This window comes from Sus scrofa, chromosome 6 (assembly GCF_000003025.6).
Source record: "Sus scrofa isolate TJ Tabasco breed Duroc chromosome 6, Sscrofa11.1, whole genome shotgun sequence".
Classification (NCBI taxonomy): domain Eukaryota; kingdom Metazoa; phylum Chordata; class Mammalia; order Artiodactyla; family Suidae; genus Sus; species Sus scrofa.
Window position 1 is genome coordinate 165120980 of NC_010448.4, and position 13702 is coordinate 165134681.

A 13702-nucleotide genomic window follows, 5' to 3' on the forward strand; every position below is an offset into this window, starting at 1 on the left:
GCTGTGGTGTAGGTCACAGATGTGGCTCAGATCTGGCGTTGCTGTGGCTATGGTGTAGGCCGGCAGCTGTAGCTGATTAGACTCCTAGCCTGGGAGCCTCCATATGCCTCAGGTGTGGCCCTAAAAAGCTTAAAAAAAAAAAAAAGCTCATAGGTATTTAAACCCAGATAAGGATCCAATGATGAGATACTGAATACACTAGAGTGGATGTATCCCAGACACACCTCTTTTCAAAGGCTTACACCAAATACTAAGTATCAGGACCGCCACCACAATCTCCCTGGGGAGGGCACCTTCCCACTCCAAGCTTCAGTTTACCTATCCAGAAATTGGGAGAACAAAGGAGAGAGGGTTGGACGAGATCCATGATTCTCTAACACTCTACACTCTTAAAAATTATTGAGAATTATTGGGATTTTGTCTATCAATGTTTACCAAATTAGAAATTAAAACTGAGAAAATTTGGGAGTTCTCTTGTGGTGCAGCAGGTTGAGTGTCCAACATTGTCAATGCAGTGGCTCAAGTTACTGCTGTGGTTCAAGTTTGATTCCTGACCCAGGTATTCCATATGCTGAAGGTGCAGCCAAAAAAATAACAAGAATAAGCCTATTACCCTTTAACATAAATATCTTTAGGAAAAATAATTATGTTTTCCTAAAAGAAATTTAGTCAGAAAGTTGCATTGTTTTACAAATCTCTTGCAAATTCACGTCCAACTTAAAGCTGGGATTTTCAGACATTGTTTAACGTGTTGTGATATGTTGTTCTAATTTAAGTATTTGTAGAAAATCCAGCCTTGCTCTGATAAAAAAGAGAGGGGTATTTTAATTAGTACCCTTTATAAATGTGAATATTTGATACTATACCAAAATTTGACAAGTGGTAGTTTCCTTCAAGATTAGAGGCAGTGTGGAATCTGAAACTATATCAAAAAACTTTTCCTTCTTTGTTAAATTAAGATCTGTTGGTCTACCTTGTACTTTAATCAAATCTTTTGCCCATGTATAAATTTGTCAAATCTTACAGTGAGTATTTGAAAATTATTTTTTCACTGAGTTATGGAAATCCTTCAAAAGCTTTTTTTTTTTTTTTTTTGATGAGTCTCTTTATTGATTTGTCCTTTTAGGGCGGCACCTGCTGCATATTGAAGTTCTTAGGCTAGGGGTAGAATTAGAGCTGCAACTGCCGACCTACACCACAGCCACAGCAACCCACTGAGTGAGGTCAGGGATCAAACTTGGGTCTTCATGGATTTAGTTGGGTTGGTTTCCGCTGAGCCATGATGGGAACTTGTCCCTTTAGGGCTGCACTCGTTGCATGTGGTGGTTCCCAGGCTAGGGGTCGAATCAGAGCTGTAGCCGCTGGCCTACAGCACAACCACAGCAATGCCAGATCCAAGCAGCATCTGTGACCTACACCACAGCTCACAGCAATGCTGGATCCTTAACTCACTGAGCAAGGCCAGGGATTGAACCTGCCTCCTCATGGATGCTAGTCAGATTCGTTTCCGCAGAGCCGCAGCACGAGCTCCATTTGTCCCATTATTGATGTCGGCTTTATCTAAGTTACTGTCTGCCAGACTTCTCCAGTATACTTTCTTCTTCTGTACTTCATATATATAGCCCCTTCCTCACCAAACTTTCAATTGATTCATTTACTTATAATTAGTATGGTTCATGGATTCCTATTTCATTCAATGAATTACAATTCAGTATTATTATTATATATTTTGATGCTCAAGTTTTCCCGATTCCACTAGTGGCTTTAGTGTGCCCTTGTCCTATCATTCTGAGTACTTCCTTCTTTCTGGAACAATGAAATGTTCAGACTTGTACTTTCCCCATCCCAGCCCTGGAATCACCCATTTCTCACAGAGCGGTAGTTCTCTTACTGGAGAATGAAGCCCTCTTTGTGGGCCAAGCTACGGAAGTTATGTATTCCCTACATATACACATGTTGGCATCTACATTTATGTTGAACTCTGTTCATTTAGTTCATACCAATAACACTGAAGAGTTTTTTTTTCCTTTTGACTATTTTTAAATTCCATTTCCTACTAGCTCTCATTATCTTCAATATATTTACTTATTGGATCAATTTCTCTTCAATGTAACCAATGTCCTATTGCCAGCACGGCCTACCCATGGTTCCTAGTTGGATTCGTTAACCACTGAGCCACGACGGGAACTCCCCAAGACAAAACACTTTTAAAGAAAACCAATCTTGGAGTTCCTGCCGTGGTTCATCGGAAACAAATATCGTATCCATGAGGATGCAGGTTCAATCCCTGGCCTTGCTCAGTGGGTTAAGGATCCAGCGTTGCCATGAGCTGAGGTCTAGGTTGCAGACATGGTTTGGATCTGGTGTGGCTGTGGCCATAGTGTAGGCCAGCAGATACAGCTCTGATTGACCCCTAGCCTGGGAACCTCCATATGCTTAGCATGTGGCCCTAAAAAGACAAAAAAAGAAAAAGAAGAGCAATCTTGTTGAACATTGAGACCAAAACTGTTCCAAGAAATATTAATGATTACTGCTAAGTGTGATAATGGCATCAAGGTAAAACTTTTTAGTCTTTATTATTAAGAGATATATATACTTGCTAGGTAATGCATAGATGGGGGTTGATTATTAGTCTATTCTCATGCTCGACATTTTTTTTTACAGCTGCACCTGTGGCATGTGGAAGTTCCCAGGCTAGGGGTCGAATCAGAGCTGCAGCTGTGACCTATGCCACAGCCACAGCCTATTCAACCCACTTCTGCCATCTACGCTGCAGATCCTTAACCCACTGAGCGAGGACAGGGATCAAACCTGTATCCTCAACAGAGACAATGTCAGGTCCTTAACCCACTGAGCCACAACAGGAACTGCTTGGATTTTTTAAATGAGGAAAAAAAAAAAAAAAAAAAAAAAAAAAAAAGACAGAAGGCAAGACTGCTGATCACTGGACTTTATTAAGATGCAATCACTGATAATTACATAGATGCTACTTGCCTATGCCAAAATCCTTGAGGTCCACAAGAACTTAGTTACACAAATACGAAACAAATGGCATGTCCAAAACCATAAGGAAACATCCTGATGCCCAAGTGCTGAAGGCTGGGGTGAAGGAATCTGCACATTTATTTCAAGCTGTTAAAGAGTTTGTGGGCTACCTAGATGGGGAAAAAGAAAAGGATGTCACCAGTTGGGATCTTTAATGGTCCTTCATAACCTAGAACAGTATGGGCTCTTCTCACCCCCTCCACAGCTCTCAGCCCTAGTGAACTCCATTTACTTGGATGCTCTCCCCCCCCGAGGGCCACACCTGAGCCATATGGAGGTTCCCACACTAGGGGTCTAAGCTGCCCGCCTACACCACAGCCACAGCCACGCCAGATCTTAACCTACAGAGCGAACCCGCGTCCTCATGGATGCCAGTCACATCCATTTCCACTGAGCCATGATGGGAACTCCCTCTCTCCCTTCTAAATGCAACTCTTTCCTGCTTTTTTCATCTTTTGCCTTTTTTTTGGGTCTGTTGTCTTGCTGCCGGCCTATGCCACAGCAATGCCAGATCCAAGCCAAGTCTGTGACCTATACCACAGCTCATGGCAATGCCAGATCCTTAGCCCCCTGAGTAAGGGCAGGGATTGAACCCATGTCCTCATGGATACTAGTCGGGTTCGCTAACCACTGAGCCATGACGGGAACGCCTTATTTTTCCCATAAAACCTACGTACATGTTATTTCCTTTGAGCTTTCTCTATCTAAACAAGCTCCTGTCCCTATCTTCCCCACAGAAACTTATGCCTCCCATATCACAGTGCTTATTAATTCAACAAATATTTATAAAACACTATTATATGCCAGGTACTGATCTATGTGCTAAGTGAGTCACAAAGGTAAACAAGACAGTATCTCCGTCTCCTATGGAACTTAGAGAACAATGAGAAATATACACATAAGGTATCTTCTAAAAGTGATAAAACACTGACGAAAATCAAATGGACGGGGGAGGCCAGGGAAAGTAGCAACTTTCAATAACTGTTGTGCTGTGTCTCCTATGTTGGCTTACAACTCATTGAAGAAAGGATCCATGCCTATCTTTCATTCCCAGGTCTTAAGCTTGTGCGTGGCTCATAAAAGTATTTAACATTTTAAACTATCCATTTCTGCTGCATTAAGTAGTTCACGTTGTCCTGAAACCATCAACCTCCAGAACGTTTGCGTTTTCTCAAAACGAAACTCTGTGCCCATTAAATAATTCCCCATTTTCCCTTCCTTCCAACCTCTGGCAACTGCTACTCAACTTTGTCTCAATGAATGTGGCTACTGTAGGTATCTCAGATAAATGGAATGGTATTTGTTCTTTTGATTAATTTATTTTATTTAGCAGGTCTTCAAGGTTCATCCGTGATGTAGCCTATGTCAGTTTCCTTCCATTTTAAGGCTAAATATTCCATCATGTGTATATAACATTTCATTGATCCATCCCACCAATGGACATGTGGGTTGCACCCACCTTTTGGCTATTATGAATGCTATGACCATGAACATGAATGGCACAAATACCTGTTCAAGTCCCTGAACAGAATCTCGGTTCTTTTTTTTTTTTTTTTTTTTTTTGCTATTTCTTTGGGCCGCTCCCACGGCATATGGAGGTTCCCAGGCTAGGGGTCGAATTGGAGCTGTAGCCGCCAGCCTACACCACAGCCACAGCCACAGCAACGCGGGATCTGAGCCGCGTCTGCAACCTACACCACAGCTCATGGCAACGCCAGATCGTTAACCCACTGAGCAAGGGCAGGGACCGAACCCGCAACCTCATGGTTCCTAGTCGGATTCGTTAACCACTGCGCCACGACAGGAACTCCTCGGTTCTTTTTTGAGGGCCTGCACCAACAGCATACAGAAGTTTCCCTACCAGGCACCAAACCTGTGCCACTGCGGTGACACTCCTGGATCCTTAACCTGTTGTGCCATCAGGGAACTATCAGAATCTCTTTTGCGTGTATACCCAGAAGTAAAGCTGCTGGATCATATGGTATTATGTTTAATTTTTTGAATACTTATTTCTTTTTATTGCCAAATAGTATTGTTACGTGGATAAATCACATTTTATCTACCCATTTAGCAGGTTGATAAACATTTACATTGTTTTTAATTTTAGTTTTTCTTTGGTTTTTTTTGTTTGTTTGTTTGTTTTTGCCATTTCTTGGGCCGCTCTTGTGGCATATGGAGGTTCCCAGGCTAGGGATCTAATTGGAGCTGTAGCCTACACCACAGCCACAGCAACATGGGATCCGAGCCATGTCTTCGACCTACCCCACAGCTCACGGCAACTCGGGATCCTTAACCCACTGAGCAAGGCCAGGGATTGAACCCACAACCTCATGGTTCCTAGTCAGATTCATTAACCACTGAGCCAACCCGACAGGAACTCCCCAATTTTAGCTATTATGAATGATTCTATGAACATCTGTCCACAAGTCTGAGTGCAGAATTGTTTTCATTTCTTTTAGGTATATACCTAGGAGTAGAATTGCTGGATCATACATTAACTAATTTCAACCTTCTGAAGAACTGCCAAATTGTTTCCTATAGGGCTATACCAATTTACATTCCCATTAGCAGTGTCTATGAGGTCTGCAGTTTCTCCACATCACCAACACTTATTTTTTTTTTAATAACACGGAGAACTGTGTATGCTTATTTTATATAAATTTTCCCTCTTTCCACTAAAATCATGTTGAAAAGAAACAAAAGTTGAATAACTATATAAACCAGGGGATGGATAAAAATAAAATGAATATACATCAATGGAAAAAATATAATACCTCTTCATAATATTTTATATGTAAATGTGTTCATTATAATTTCTTTTTTTTTTTAAAACCTGATAGTATACACAAGAAAACATGGTTCTCTCTAAGTAGTATGATTTCAGTTGGATTTTTCTGCCTTTATTATCTAAATTGGGATTGTTGAAGCATAAATAAAGTCGGCTAAGGAGAGACGGTTAACTATTGAGGGAGTATTATCTGTTGGTTTAGGGACCCCTTCACATATTTCTCCCTAACTTTCTCATGGAGGTTCCCAGGCTAGGGGTTGAATGGGAACTGTAGCTGCCGGCCTACACCACAGGCACAGCAACTCGGGATCCGAGCTATGTCTGTGACCTACACCACCACTCATGGCAACACTGGATCCTTAACCCACTGAGCGAGAGCAGGGATCAAACTCCCACCTTCATGGATACCAGTCAGGTTCTCAACCCAATGAGGCACAAGAGGAACTCCCCAATCATTTTATTGAGCTTTTGGTTGTTGGTGGTGGTTTTTGCTTTTTAGGGCCACACCCACAGCATATGGTGGTTTCCAGGCTACAGGTCGAATCAGACCTACAGTTGCCGGCCACACCCACAGCATCTCGGGATCCGAGCCTCGTCTGTGACCTATACAACTCACAGCAATGCTGGATCCCCGACACACTGAGTGAAGCCAGGGATTGAACCCTCATCCTCATGGATCCTAATTGGATTTGTTTCCACTGTGCCACAATGGGAACTGCCCCAATCAGTTTTAACATAAGCAATTGTGTCAAACTTTGCCTACCCTATAATTTATTACAATATATGAGAATTGGAGTTCCTGTTGTGGCTCAGAGGTTAACGAACCCCTCACATATTTCTGAGGACATGGATTCGATTCCTGGCCTAGCTCAGTGGGTTATGGATCTGGCGTTGCCATGAGCTGTGGTGCAGGTCACAGATGCAGCTCGGCTTCAGCGTTGCTGTGGCTGTGGCGTAGGCTGGCGGCTACAGCTCCTATTCGACCCCTAGCCTGGGAACCGCCATATGCCGCAGGTGAGGCCCTAAAAGAAAATATATATATATATATATATATAACACAAGTTTACTTTTAAAAATAATGATAATAACCTTGTGTAGCAACTACTATGTATAAGGCACACAGGAGGATATAACTTATTTTAAAAAGTAGCCTTTTGGGAGGAATTCCCACTGTGGCTCCCAATGGAATTCCCAGTAGAGTGTCTGTGAGGGATATGGGTTCAATCCCTGGTATCGCTCAGTGGGTTAAGAATCTGGCCTTGCTGCAAGCTGCAGCAAAGGTCACAGATGTGGCTCGGAGGCCAGGAATTTCCATATGCCACAGATGTGGCAATAAAAAGAAAAAAATAATAAAATAAAAAATAAATTAAAAATTTTAAAGTAGCCTTCTGGGAATTCCTGCTGTGGTACAGTAGATCAGCGGCACCGGTAGTGCTGGGACGCAGGTTCAATCCCTGGCCTGGCACAGTGGATAAAAGATCCAGTGCTGCCGCAGCTGTGGCTTAGGTCACAAATGTCGTGAGAGCTGATGCCTGGCCCAGGAACTCCGTAAGTCTCCAGGCAGCCAAAAGAGGGAAAAGGAAATATTTACATATATATAGCCTTTTGTACTTAAAATACAAAATCCGGTTTCCCCACTGTTTAGCAATGCAAATTAGGATATCACTTTTCTTCTCTGAGTCTCAGTTTCTCATCTGTAAATGGAAATCCTTGTCTCCAATGAAAGTGGAAGAATTACCTAAGATTAGGTATGTAAAGTGCTTAGTACTGTCCCTAGGATAGTACCTGGTCAGCACCAAGCCTTCTCGGGCCCCTGTACGAGCTTTCCCCTCCCGGCTTTAGGAGAACTTACGCAGTGGTCTCTTGCATGCAGGAAGTCAAAGAGCTCCTCTGTGCAATCCTCCTCCGTCTGTGACCTGGAGGATACCCGCTGATCACAGAGCTCCAGCCGCTCCCGAGCCTTTATACATTTCTCTATCTGCTCGCATTGCTCTCTCACTGTTGTTAGAGGATCCTAAAGAAGAAACAAGCAAAAAAACAAAACGGGGTTTTAGGAGGAGACCCACAGACCGTATCCTTTGATTCATACAACCACCAAACCAAGGTGCTGCCTCTGAATTACCGTGCAGAAGGCCAGCTGGCAGAGCCACACTGCCACCAGAAATGGCAGAATGGGGTCTCCCATTCAATTCTGATGCTAAGTAGTATGGGAAAGTTTCATATTCCTGCCTTCCAAGGTTGCCAGTATGCACTGAAAGCCTCAGTCCTATCTGAAAAACAAGGTGGTAAAGGAAACCTGGCCAAACCTGAAGTAGATCTCTAGGAGGCCTTACGTGTTAACACAGCATTTTGGGATATATGGTGTCTGTGAATTTCAATTCCCCTTGTCTGACAACAAGGCCTATGCGCCCCAGCTGCCTAGCTAGAAAGCCAATGTTAACATGGACAAGGACCATCTAAAAAAACTTCCTCCGAGGATGCTTTATTAAACCACAACCAGCATATGAATACCAGGCCCTCAAGATGCGACTCTGCTCTCCAATACCGTAACTGGAGAAACCCCAAACCCAGAAAGACTCAGCTTCCCAGGCCCACCCCCACCCCTTAAACACTACATAGGAAGTATTAAAGGCTTTTTCCATTCCCATTCTCTTCAAGGTGTCAGGAATCCTAAAAACGCCCTTAGAGTTTCATGAAACTCAAACTTTCTTTTACCGAGATGATTCCAAACCTGAGACAGCTCTTACCACTAATTCTTCCTCCTCCTCTTCCTCCTACAAAAAGAAAACAAAACATCAGCAGAAAATTTTATGACACATATATTCCACATCATGTTGATAGCTTTTTTTTTTTGAGCCCACGGCATGGGGAAGTTCCTTGGCCAGGGATCGAATCTCAAACCACTGCAGTGACAATGTCAGTTCCTTAACCCGATGTGCCACAAGAGAACTCCCATACTGATGTTTAAATCACTGAAAATAGGTATTACATTAATCATGTTTTTACAACTTAGTGTATTTATGCTGCTTTGACATTTTAAGGGCTTTGTTCATCTTGAAGACAGACCCTCCCAGGGCTGGCTAATTTCTACAGCTTGCAAACAACTTACCTGGGGGCACATCCTTCATATGCAAATCAACCAATCCAACTTTATCTAACTCTCCAGCAGGAAACCAATTATTGCCCCTGCCCTAATCACATGAGGTCTAAGTATCATCCCAAAGCCCACCAAGAAACTAATTTTAAACTTGCCAGAGCATGCCTTTCCTGCCTCACCCATTCCTTCTGCTCCTGATGGGTCCAGGCACTTCCCCCATGCTGCCTGGGTAATATGGCCTGCCCCCTTCTCGGCAGAACTATAAGTAATAAATGTTTCTTTCAAAAATCATTGTCTTGGGAGTTCCTGTCGTGGGACTCAGTGGTTAACCAATCCGACTGGTAACCATGAGGACGCGGGTTCGATCCCTGGCCTCGCCCAGTGGGTTATGAATCCGGCATTGCAGTGAGCTGTGATGTAGGTCACAGACTCATCTCAGATCCCACGTTGCTCTGGCTGTGATGCAGGTCAGCAGCTATAGCTCCGATTTGACCCCTAGCCTGTGAGCTTCCTTGTGCGTCAGGTGTGGCCCTAAAAAGACGAAAAAATACACACACAAAACAAACAAACAAACAAACAAAAACAAAAACAAAAACAAAAACCCGTCGTCTCATGGAGTTCCCACTGTGGTGCGGTGGGTTAAGAATCTGACTGCTGCAGCTCAGGTGGCTACAAAGGTGTGGGTTCGATCCCCAGCCCCACAAAGTGGGTTAAAGGACCCAGTGTTTGTTGCAGCTGCTGCTCAGATTCAATCCCTGGCCTGGGAACTTCTGCATGTCATGGGTACAGCCATAAATAAAGTAAAAAACAGTTGTCTCCATACTTGTAACCTTACCCTACCTGATTAGAACAAATCCTGGGCAGAGTTCAACAAGGAAACACAATTTCATGTTCATTAGCAACAAACCTGTGTGTACAACACTCTAAAAGTTTATAAAGCACTTCACATCTGTCATGACTTGGTTAATTAAACAGCCCCTTAAGGGGTTCCCAGTTTAGGAATAAAAAACATTAATTAGGTTCCAGTAGTATCAGAAACAGTTTAACTTGAGTTCCTGTCATGGTGCAGTGAAAACAAATCCAACTAGAAACGATGAGGTCTCAGATTCAATCCCTGGCCTCGCTCAGTGGGTTAAGGATCCAGTATTGCTATGAGCTGTGGTGTGGGTCACAGACGCAGCTTGGATCTCGTGTGGCTGTGGCTGCAGCGTAGGCTGGAAGCTATAGCTCTGATTAGACCCCTAGTCTGGGAACCTCCACATGCCACAAGTGCAGCCCTAAAAAGCAAAAAAAAAAAAGAAAGAAATAGTTTAATTTAACCCTTACACCCCAAACCAATTTAGGAAGCTAACATTTTCTTGTAGACTCTGACCTTGAATTGGGAATGCGAAAATGACCAAATCTAAACTCCACTTAAGCTAGAGCGTAACTTAAGATAGCTTTTCGGTCACTGCTTTCTGCCTTGCTCAACTTCCAAGACTCTAAAGAGACTGTCTCTATAAGTTTACCAGAGGGCTACACAACTCCACAAGTTTGAAAACATCGGACCCCACCTATTTATTTCTGATTCAGAGGCACAACCTCACTTTCCTTTCTTCCAAAGGGAGCAGTGTAAAAAAATTCCCCTTGGGAGCATCAGCATGGGCCTAAATCTTTGGGGCACAGTAAACCCCAATCAGTATCTCAACCTGTCAAAAGTAAGGCATTTAGGGGAGTTCTCGTCATGGCACAGCGAAAACAAACCCGACTAGGAACCATGAGGTTGTGGGTTCAATCCCTGGCCTCAGTCAGTGAGTTAAGGATCCGGCATTGCTGTGAGCTGTGGTGTAGGTTGCAGACGTGGCTTGGATCCCGAGTTGCTGTGGCTCTGGCGTAGGCCGGTAGCTACAGCTGTGATTAGACCCCTAGCCTGGGAACCTCCATATGCCGCGGGATCGGCTCTAGAAAAGGCCAAAAAAAAAAGACCAAAAAAAAAAAAGCTGGGAGTGAGGGATAGGGCAGGTTCAACTGTAACCCAGGCCATTTGCTCTCACAATTAGCAAAGGTGTCTTCTCAACATGAAGACGTTATTTAGAATATAATATTCTAGTTTTTCATTAAATTTAAGACTTAACTCTGCTCTTTAAAAAAATTCATCCTGAAAAAGTTTTCCCAAATACTGAAATCACATTCTGAGTTGGAAGCCAGAAATTAGTATCCTAGAAGACCTTTATATCATTTCCCTATTAGCAATGCTATACACTGATCTTTTATTCTTCAATAATTTTGTGTCAAAAGTATCATGGCATATTTTGGAAAAACTAATCCAAGTCTGCATATGGAGTCCCTTCATGTAAAACTTCCTGTCAATGAGAAGAAACAAGGTGACGCTAAATCAAAAGATTCAGTCTCCAAGAGGTATAAGTTCTTCAAAGTAAACCTCAGTTTTCTTAATTTTAAAACTGACTACTAGGAGTTCCCATCGTGGCTCAGTGGTTAACGAATCCGACTAGGAACCACGAGGTTGCGGGTTCGATCTCTGGCCTTGCTCAGTGGGTTACGGATCCAGTGTTGCTATGAGTTATGGTACAGGTCGCAGATGCGGCTCGGATGCAGTGCTGCTGTGGCTCTGGCATAGCCCAGCAACTACAGCTGATGTTAGACCCTAGCCTGGGAACCTCCATATGCCACTGGTGCAGCCCTAGAAAAGGCAAAAAGACAAAAATATAAATAAATAAAACTGACTACTTGTTCACTTTCCTTTTTCTCACCTACTGCTGTGGTCAGTGAGCCCTACTGAACTTTCTGGTTTAGTTCCAGCTGAACTTCCTGATGCTGGCTCCATTCCTTTCTGGTACTCTCTCTGAAAATAAGAGTTGAAAAAGGGAGTTCCCGCTGTGGCTGAGCGGATTATGAACCCGACTAGTATCCATGAGGATGTGGGTTCGATTCCTGGCCTCACTCAGTGGGTTAAGGATCCAGCATACTGTGAGCTGTGGTGGCTCAGATCTGGCCTTGCTGTGGTGTAGCTGCAGCTCCGATTCAACCCCTAGCCTGGGAACTTCCATATGGTGCGGGTGTGGCCCTAAAAAATTAAAGAAAGACAGAGAGAGAGACTAGAAAAAATTATGGGATAAGCTAGTCTCTAACTTTTCTGAACCTATAAGCCCAGAATAGCTGCTGGGAAGTGACCTGAGCACAAATAATAGCAAGGAAATGTGCTGAAAAACAAAAAGCTAGCTGGGGAGTTCCGTTGTGGCGCAGTGGTTAACGAATCCGACTAGGAACCATGAGGTTGCAGGTTCGGTCCCTGCCCTTGCTCAGTGGGTAAACGATCCCGCGTTGCCGTGAGCTGTGGTGTAGGTTGCAGACGCGGCTCGGATCCCGCATTGCTGTGGCTCTGGTGTAGGTCGGTGGCTACAGCTCCGATTAGACCCCTAGGCTGGGAACCTCCATAGGCCGTGGGAGTGGCCCAAGAAAGCAAAAAGACAAAAAAAAAAAAAAAAAAAGCTAGCTGGCTTCTGTAAAATGGTGCAATACTGTGACTGAGTTTTGGCTCCGGAACCATGCTGCTTGGGTTCAATTCCTGCCTCCCTGATTCATTAGCTGCGGGTCCTCAGGCAAGATACTTAACGTCTCTATGCTTGTTTCCCCACCTGTAAAATGACAATACTGAGTACCTAATATTTCACAAGACTAAATGTGGGGCTTAAATGAATTAGTCCATATAACGCGCCTGAAACGGTAAGCCGCCAACAAATGATGATTCTTACACGGGCATTCTCGGCTAGCAGAGCGCTCCCTCTCCCATCACGGAATTACGCCGCACATGCCCACACTGTGCCCAGGGCACCTTCCCCCCTATACACACACACCCAAAGAAAAAGAAATCACTTTTTCACGGAAACTAGCGTAAGGCCAGGTGCCCGGAACAGCCACACGAGACATGGTAGGGATTCCTGACCCGAGCTGAGGCAAGGTCTCAGTTGGTCCGCTTGCGCTCCAAACCCGTCAAACCAGGGGTTCTGACCACCTGACTGACTGCAAATACAGACACTATTTTCATAAAAGTTTGGTCCACACAGCATTTCCATTCTGGTTAAGTCTTCACTACATTCCTAGAATTGGGAAGCCGAGACCCAGAGAAAGCCTAGTCATCTAGGGGCCCAAGGTCACTCGACGACCTCCGGGGAAGGGTCGGGGGCACCAGCTTTCCCGACCCTGCAAACGCAACGGGGAACCCAGGGCCCAGAAGGCCCTGGCGTGTTTGGGCGGCCTAGTTCCTGAGCCTCAGGACAGTGAAAAGGGTCGAGTCGCCCTCCTGGTCTTACCTCCTTGGGATCTCCAGACCCGGTCAGCATCCTTTGCTCGTCCTCCAGCCCCATGTCCGGCTGTGGCTCTAGACTCAGCACGAGCAGCAACAGCGGCACCTATTCCACTTCAGGATCAAGAAGGACTAGTAAGGGTCACTCGGCGGATATCCGGCGACCTGGCCGGAAGTGCGGCAGACTCGTCGTAGTCGCGAACACACGCTCCGATTGGCATGTACTATCGCCCAGAGGCAGGGGATAGGGGTAGCTGGTACTGGCACTAGGGGAGGATTGGCTAAGGAATAACCCCTCAGTCACGCCACACCCAAATATATTGACCTTGGCGCTTATTTGCAATATCGGATTCTAAGGAACTTGGGAAATATGCAGAAGCTTTCGATGTTCCTTTAGCCTAGTTCTCGTTCTTCCCCACATCGCTGATGGACGCGTCCTAACTGCTGACCTTTTCAAGATGGCGTCCCG

General features: G+C 44.5%; 1 protein-coding gene across 2 annotated transcripts; it reads right to left on the reverse strand.

The window, feature by feature from the left end:
- On the reverse strand, positions 2936-13396 carry LOC100524873 (cytochrome b-c1 complex subunit 6, mitochondrial). 2 transcript variants are annotated; one of them, XM_013999434.2, is made up of 5 exons: positions 13241-13364; positions 8581-8607; positions 7956-8103; positions 7686-7847; positions 2936-3155 (listed from the first exon to the last, which is right to left on the reverse strand). In XM_013999434.2, exons 3-5 carry the CDS (start codon positions 8016-8018, stop codon positions 3123-3125), a joined length of 258 nt encoding a protein of 85 aa, XP_013854888.1. In that variant the 5' UTR covers positions 8019-8103; positions 8581-8607; positions 13241-13364; the 3' UTR covers positions 2936-3122. The 2 variants fall into 2 exon arrangements, with proteins under 2 accessions (XP_013854888.1, XP_005665516.1); XM_005665459.3 differs by lacking the exon at positions 7956-8103 and having other exon boundaries at positions 13241-13396.

Coding starts and splice junctions, on each gene's coding strand:
- LOC100524873 (XM_005665459.3), bottom strand. CDS start 13,294: ATGGGGCTGGAGGACGAGCAAAGGATGCTGACCGGGTCTGGAGATCCC. Junction 7,848..8,580: donor AGGAGGAGGAAGAATTAGTG/GTAAGAGCTGTC, acceptor TTTCTTCTTTAG/GATCCTCTAACAACAGTGAG. Junction 3,156..7,685: donor TGCATGCAAGAGACCACTGC/GTAAGTTCTCCT, acceptor TTCCCCATCTAG/GTAGCCCACAAACTCTTTAA.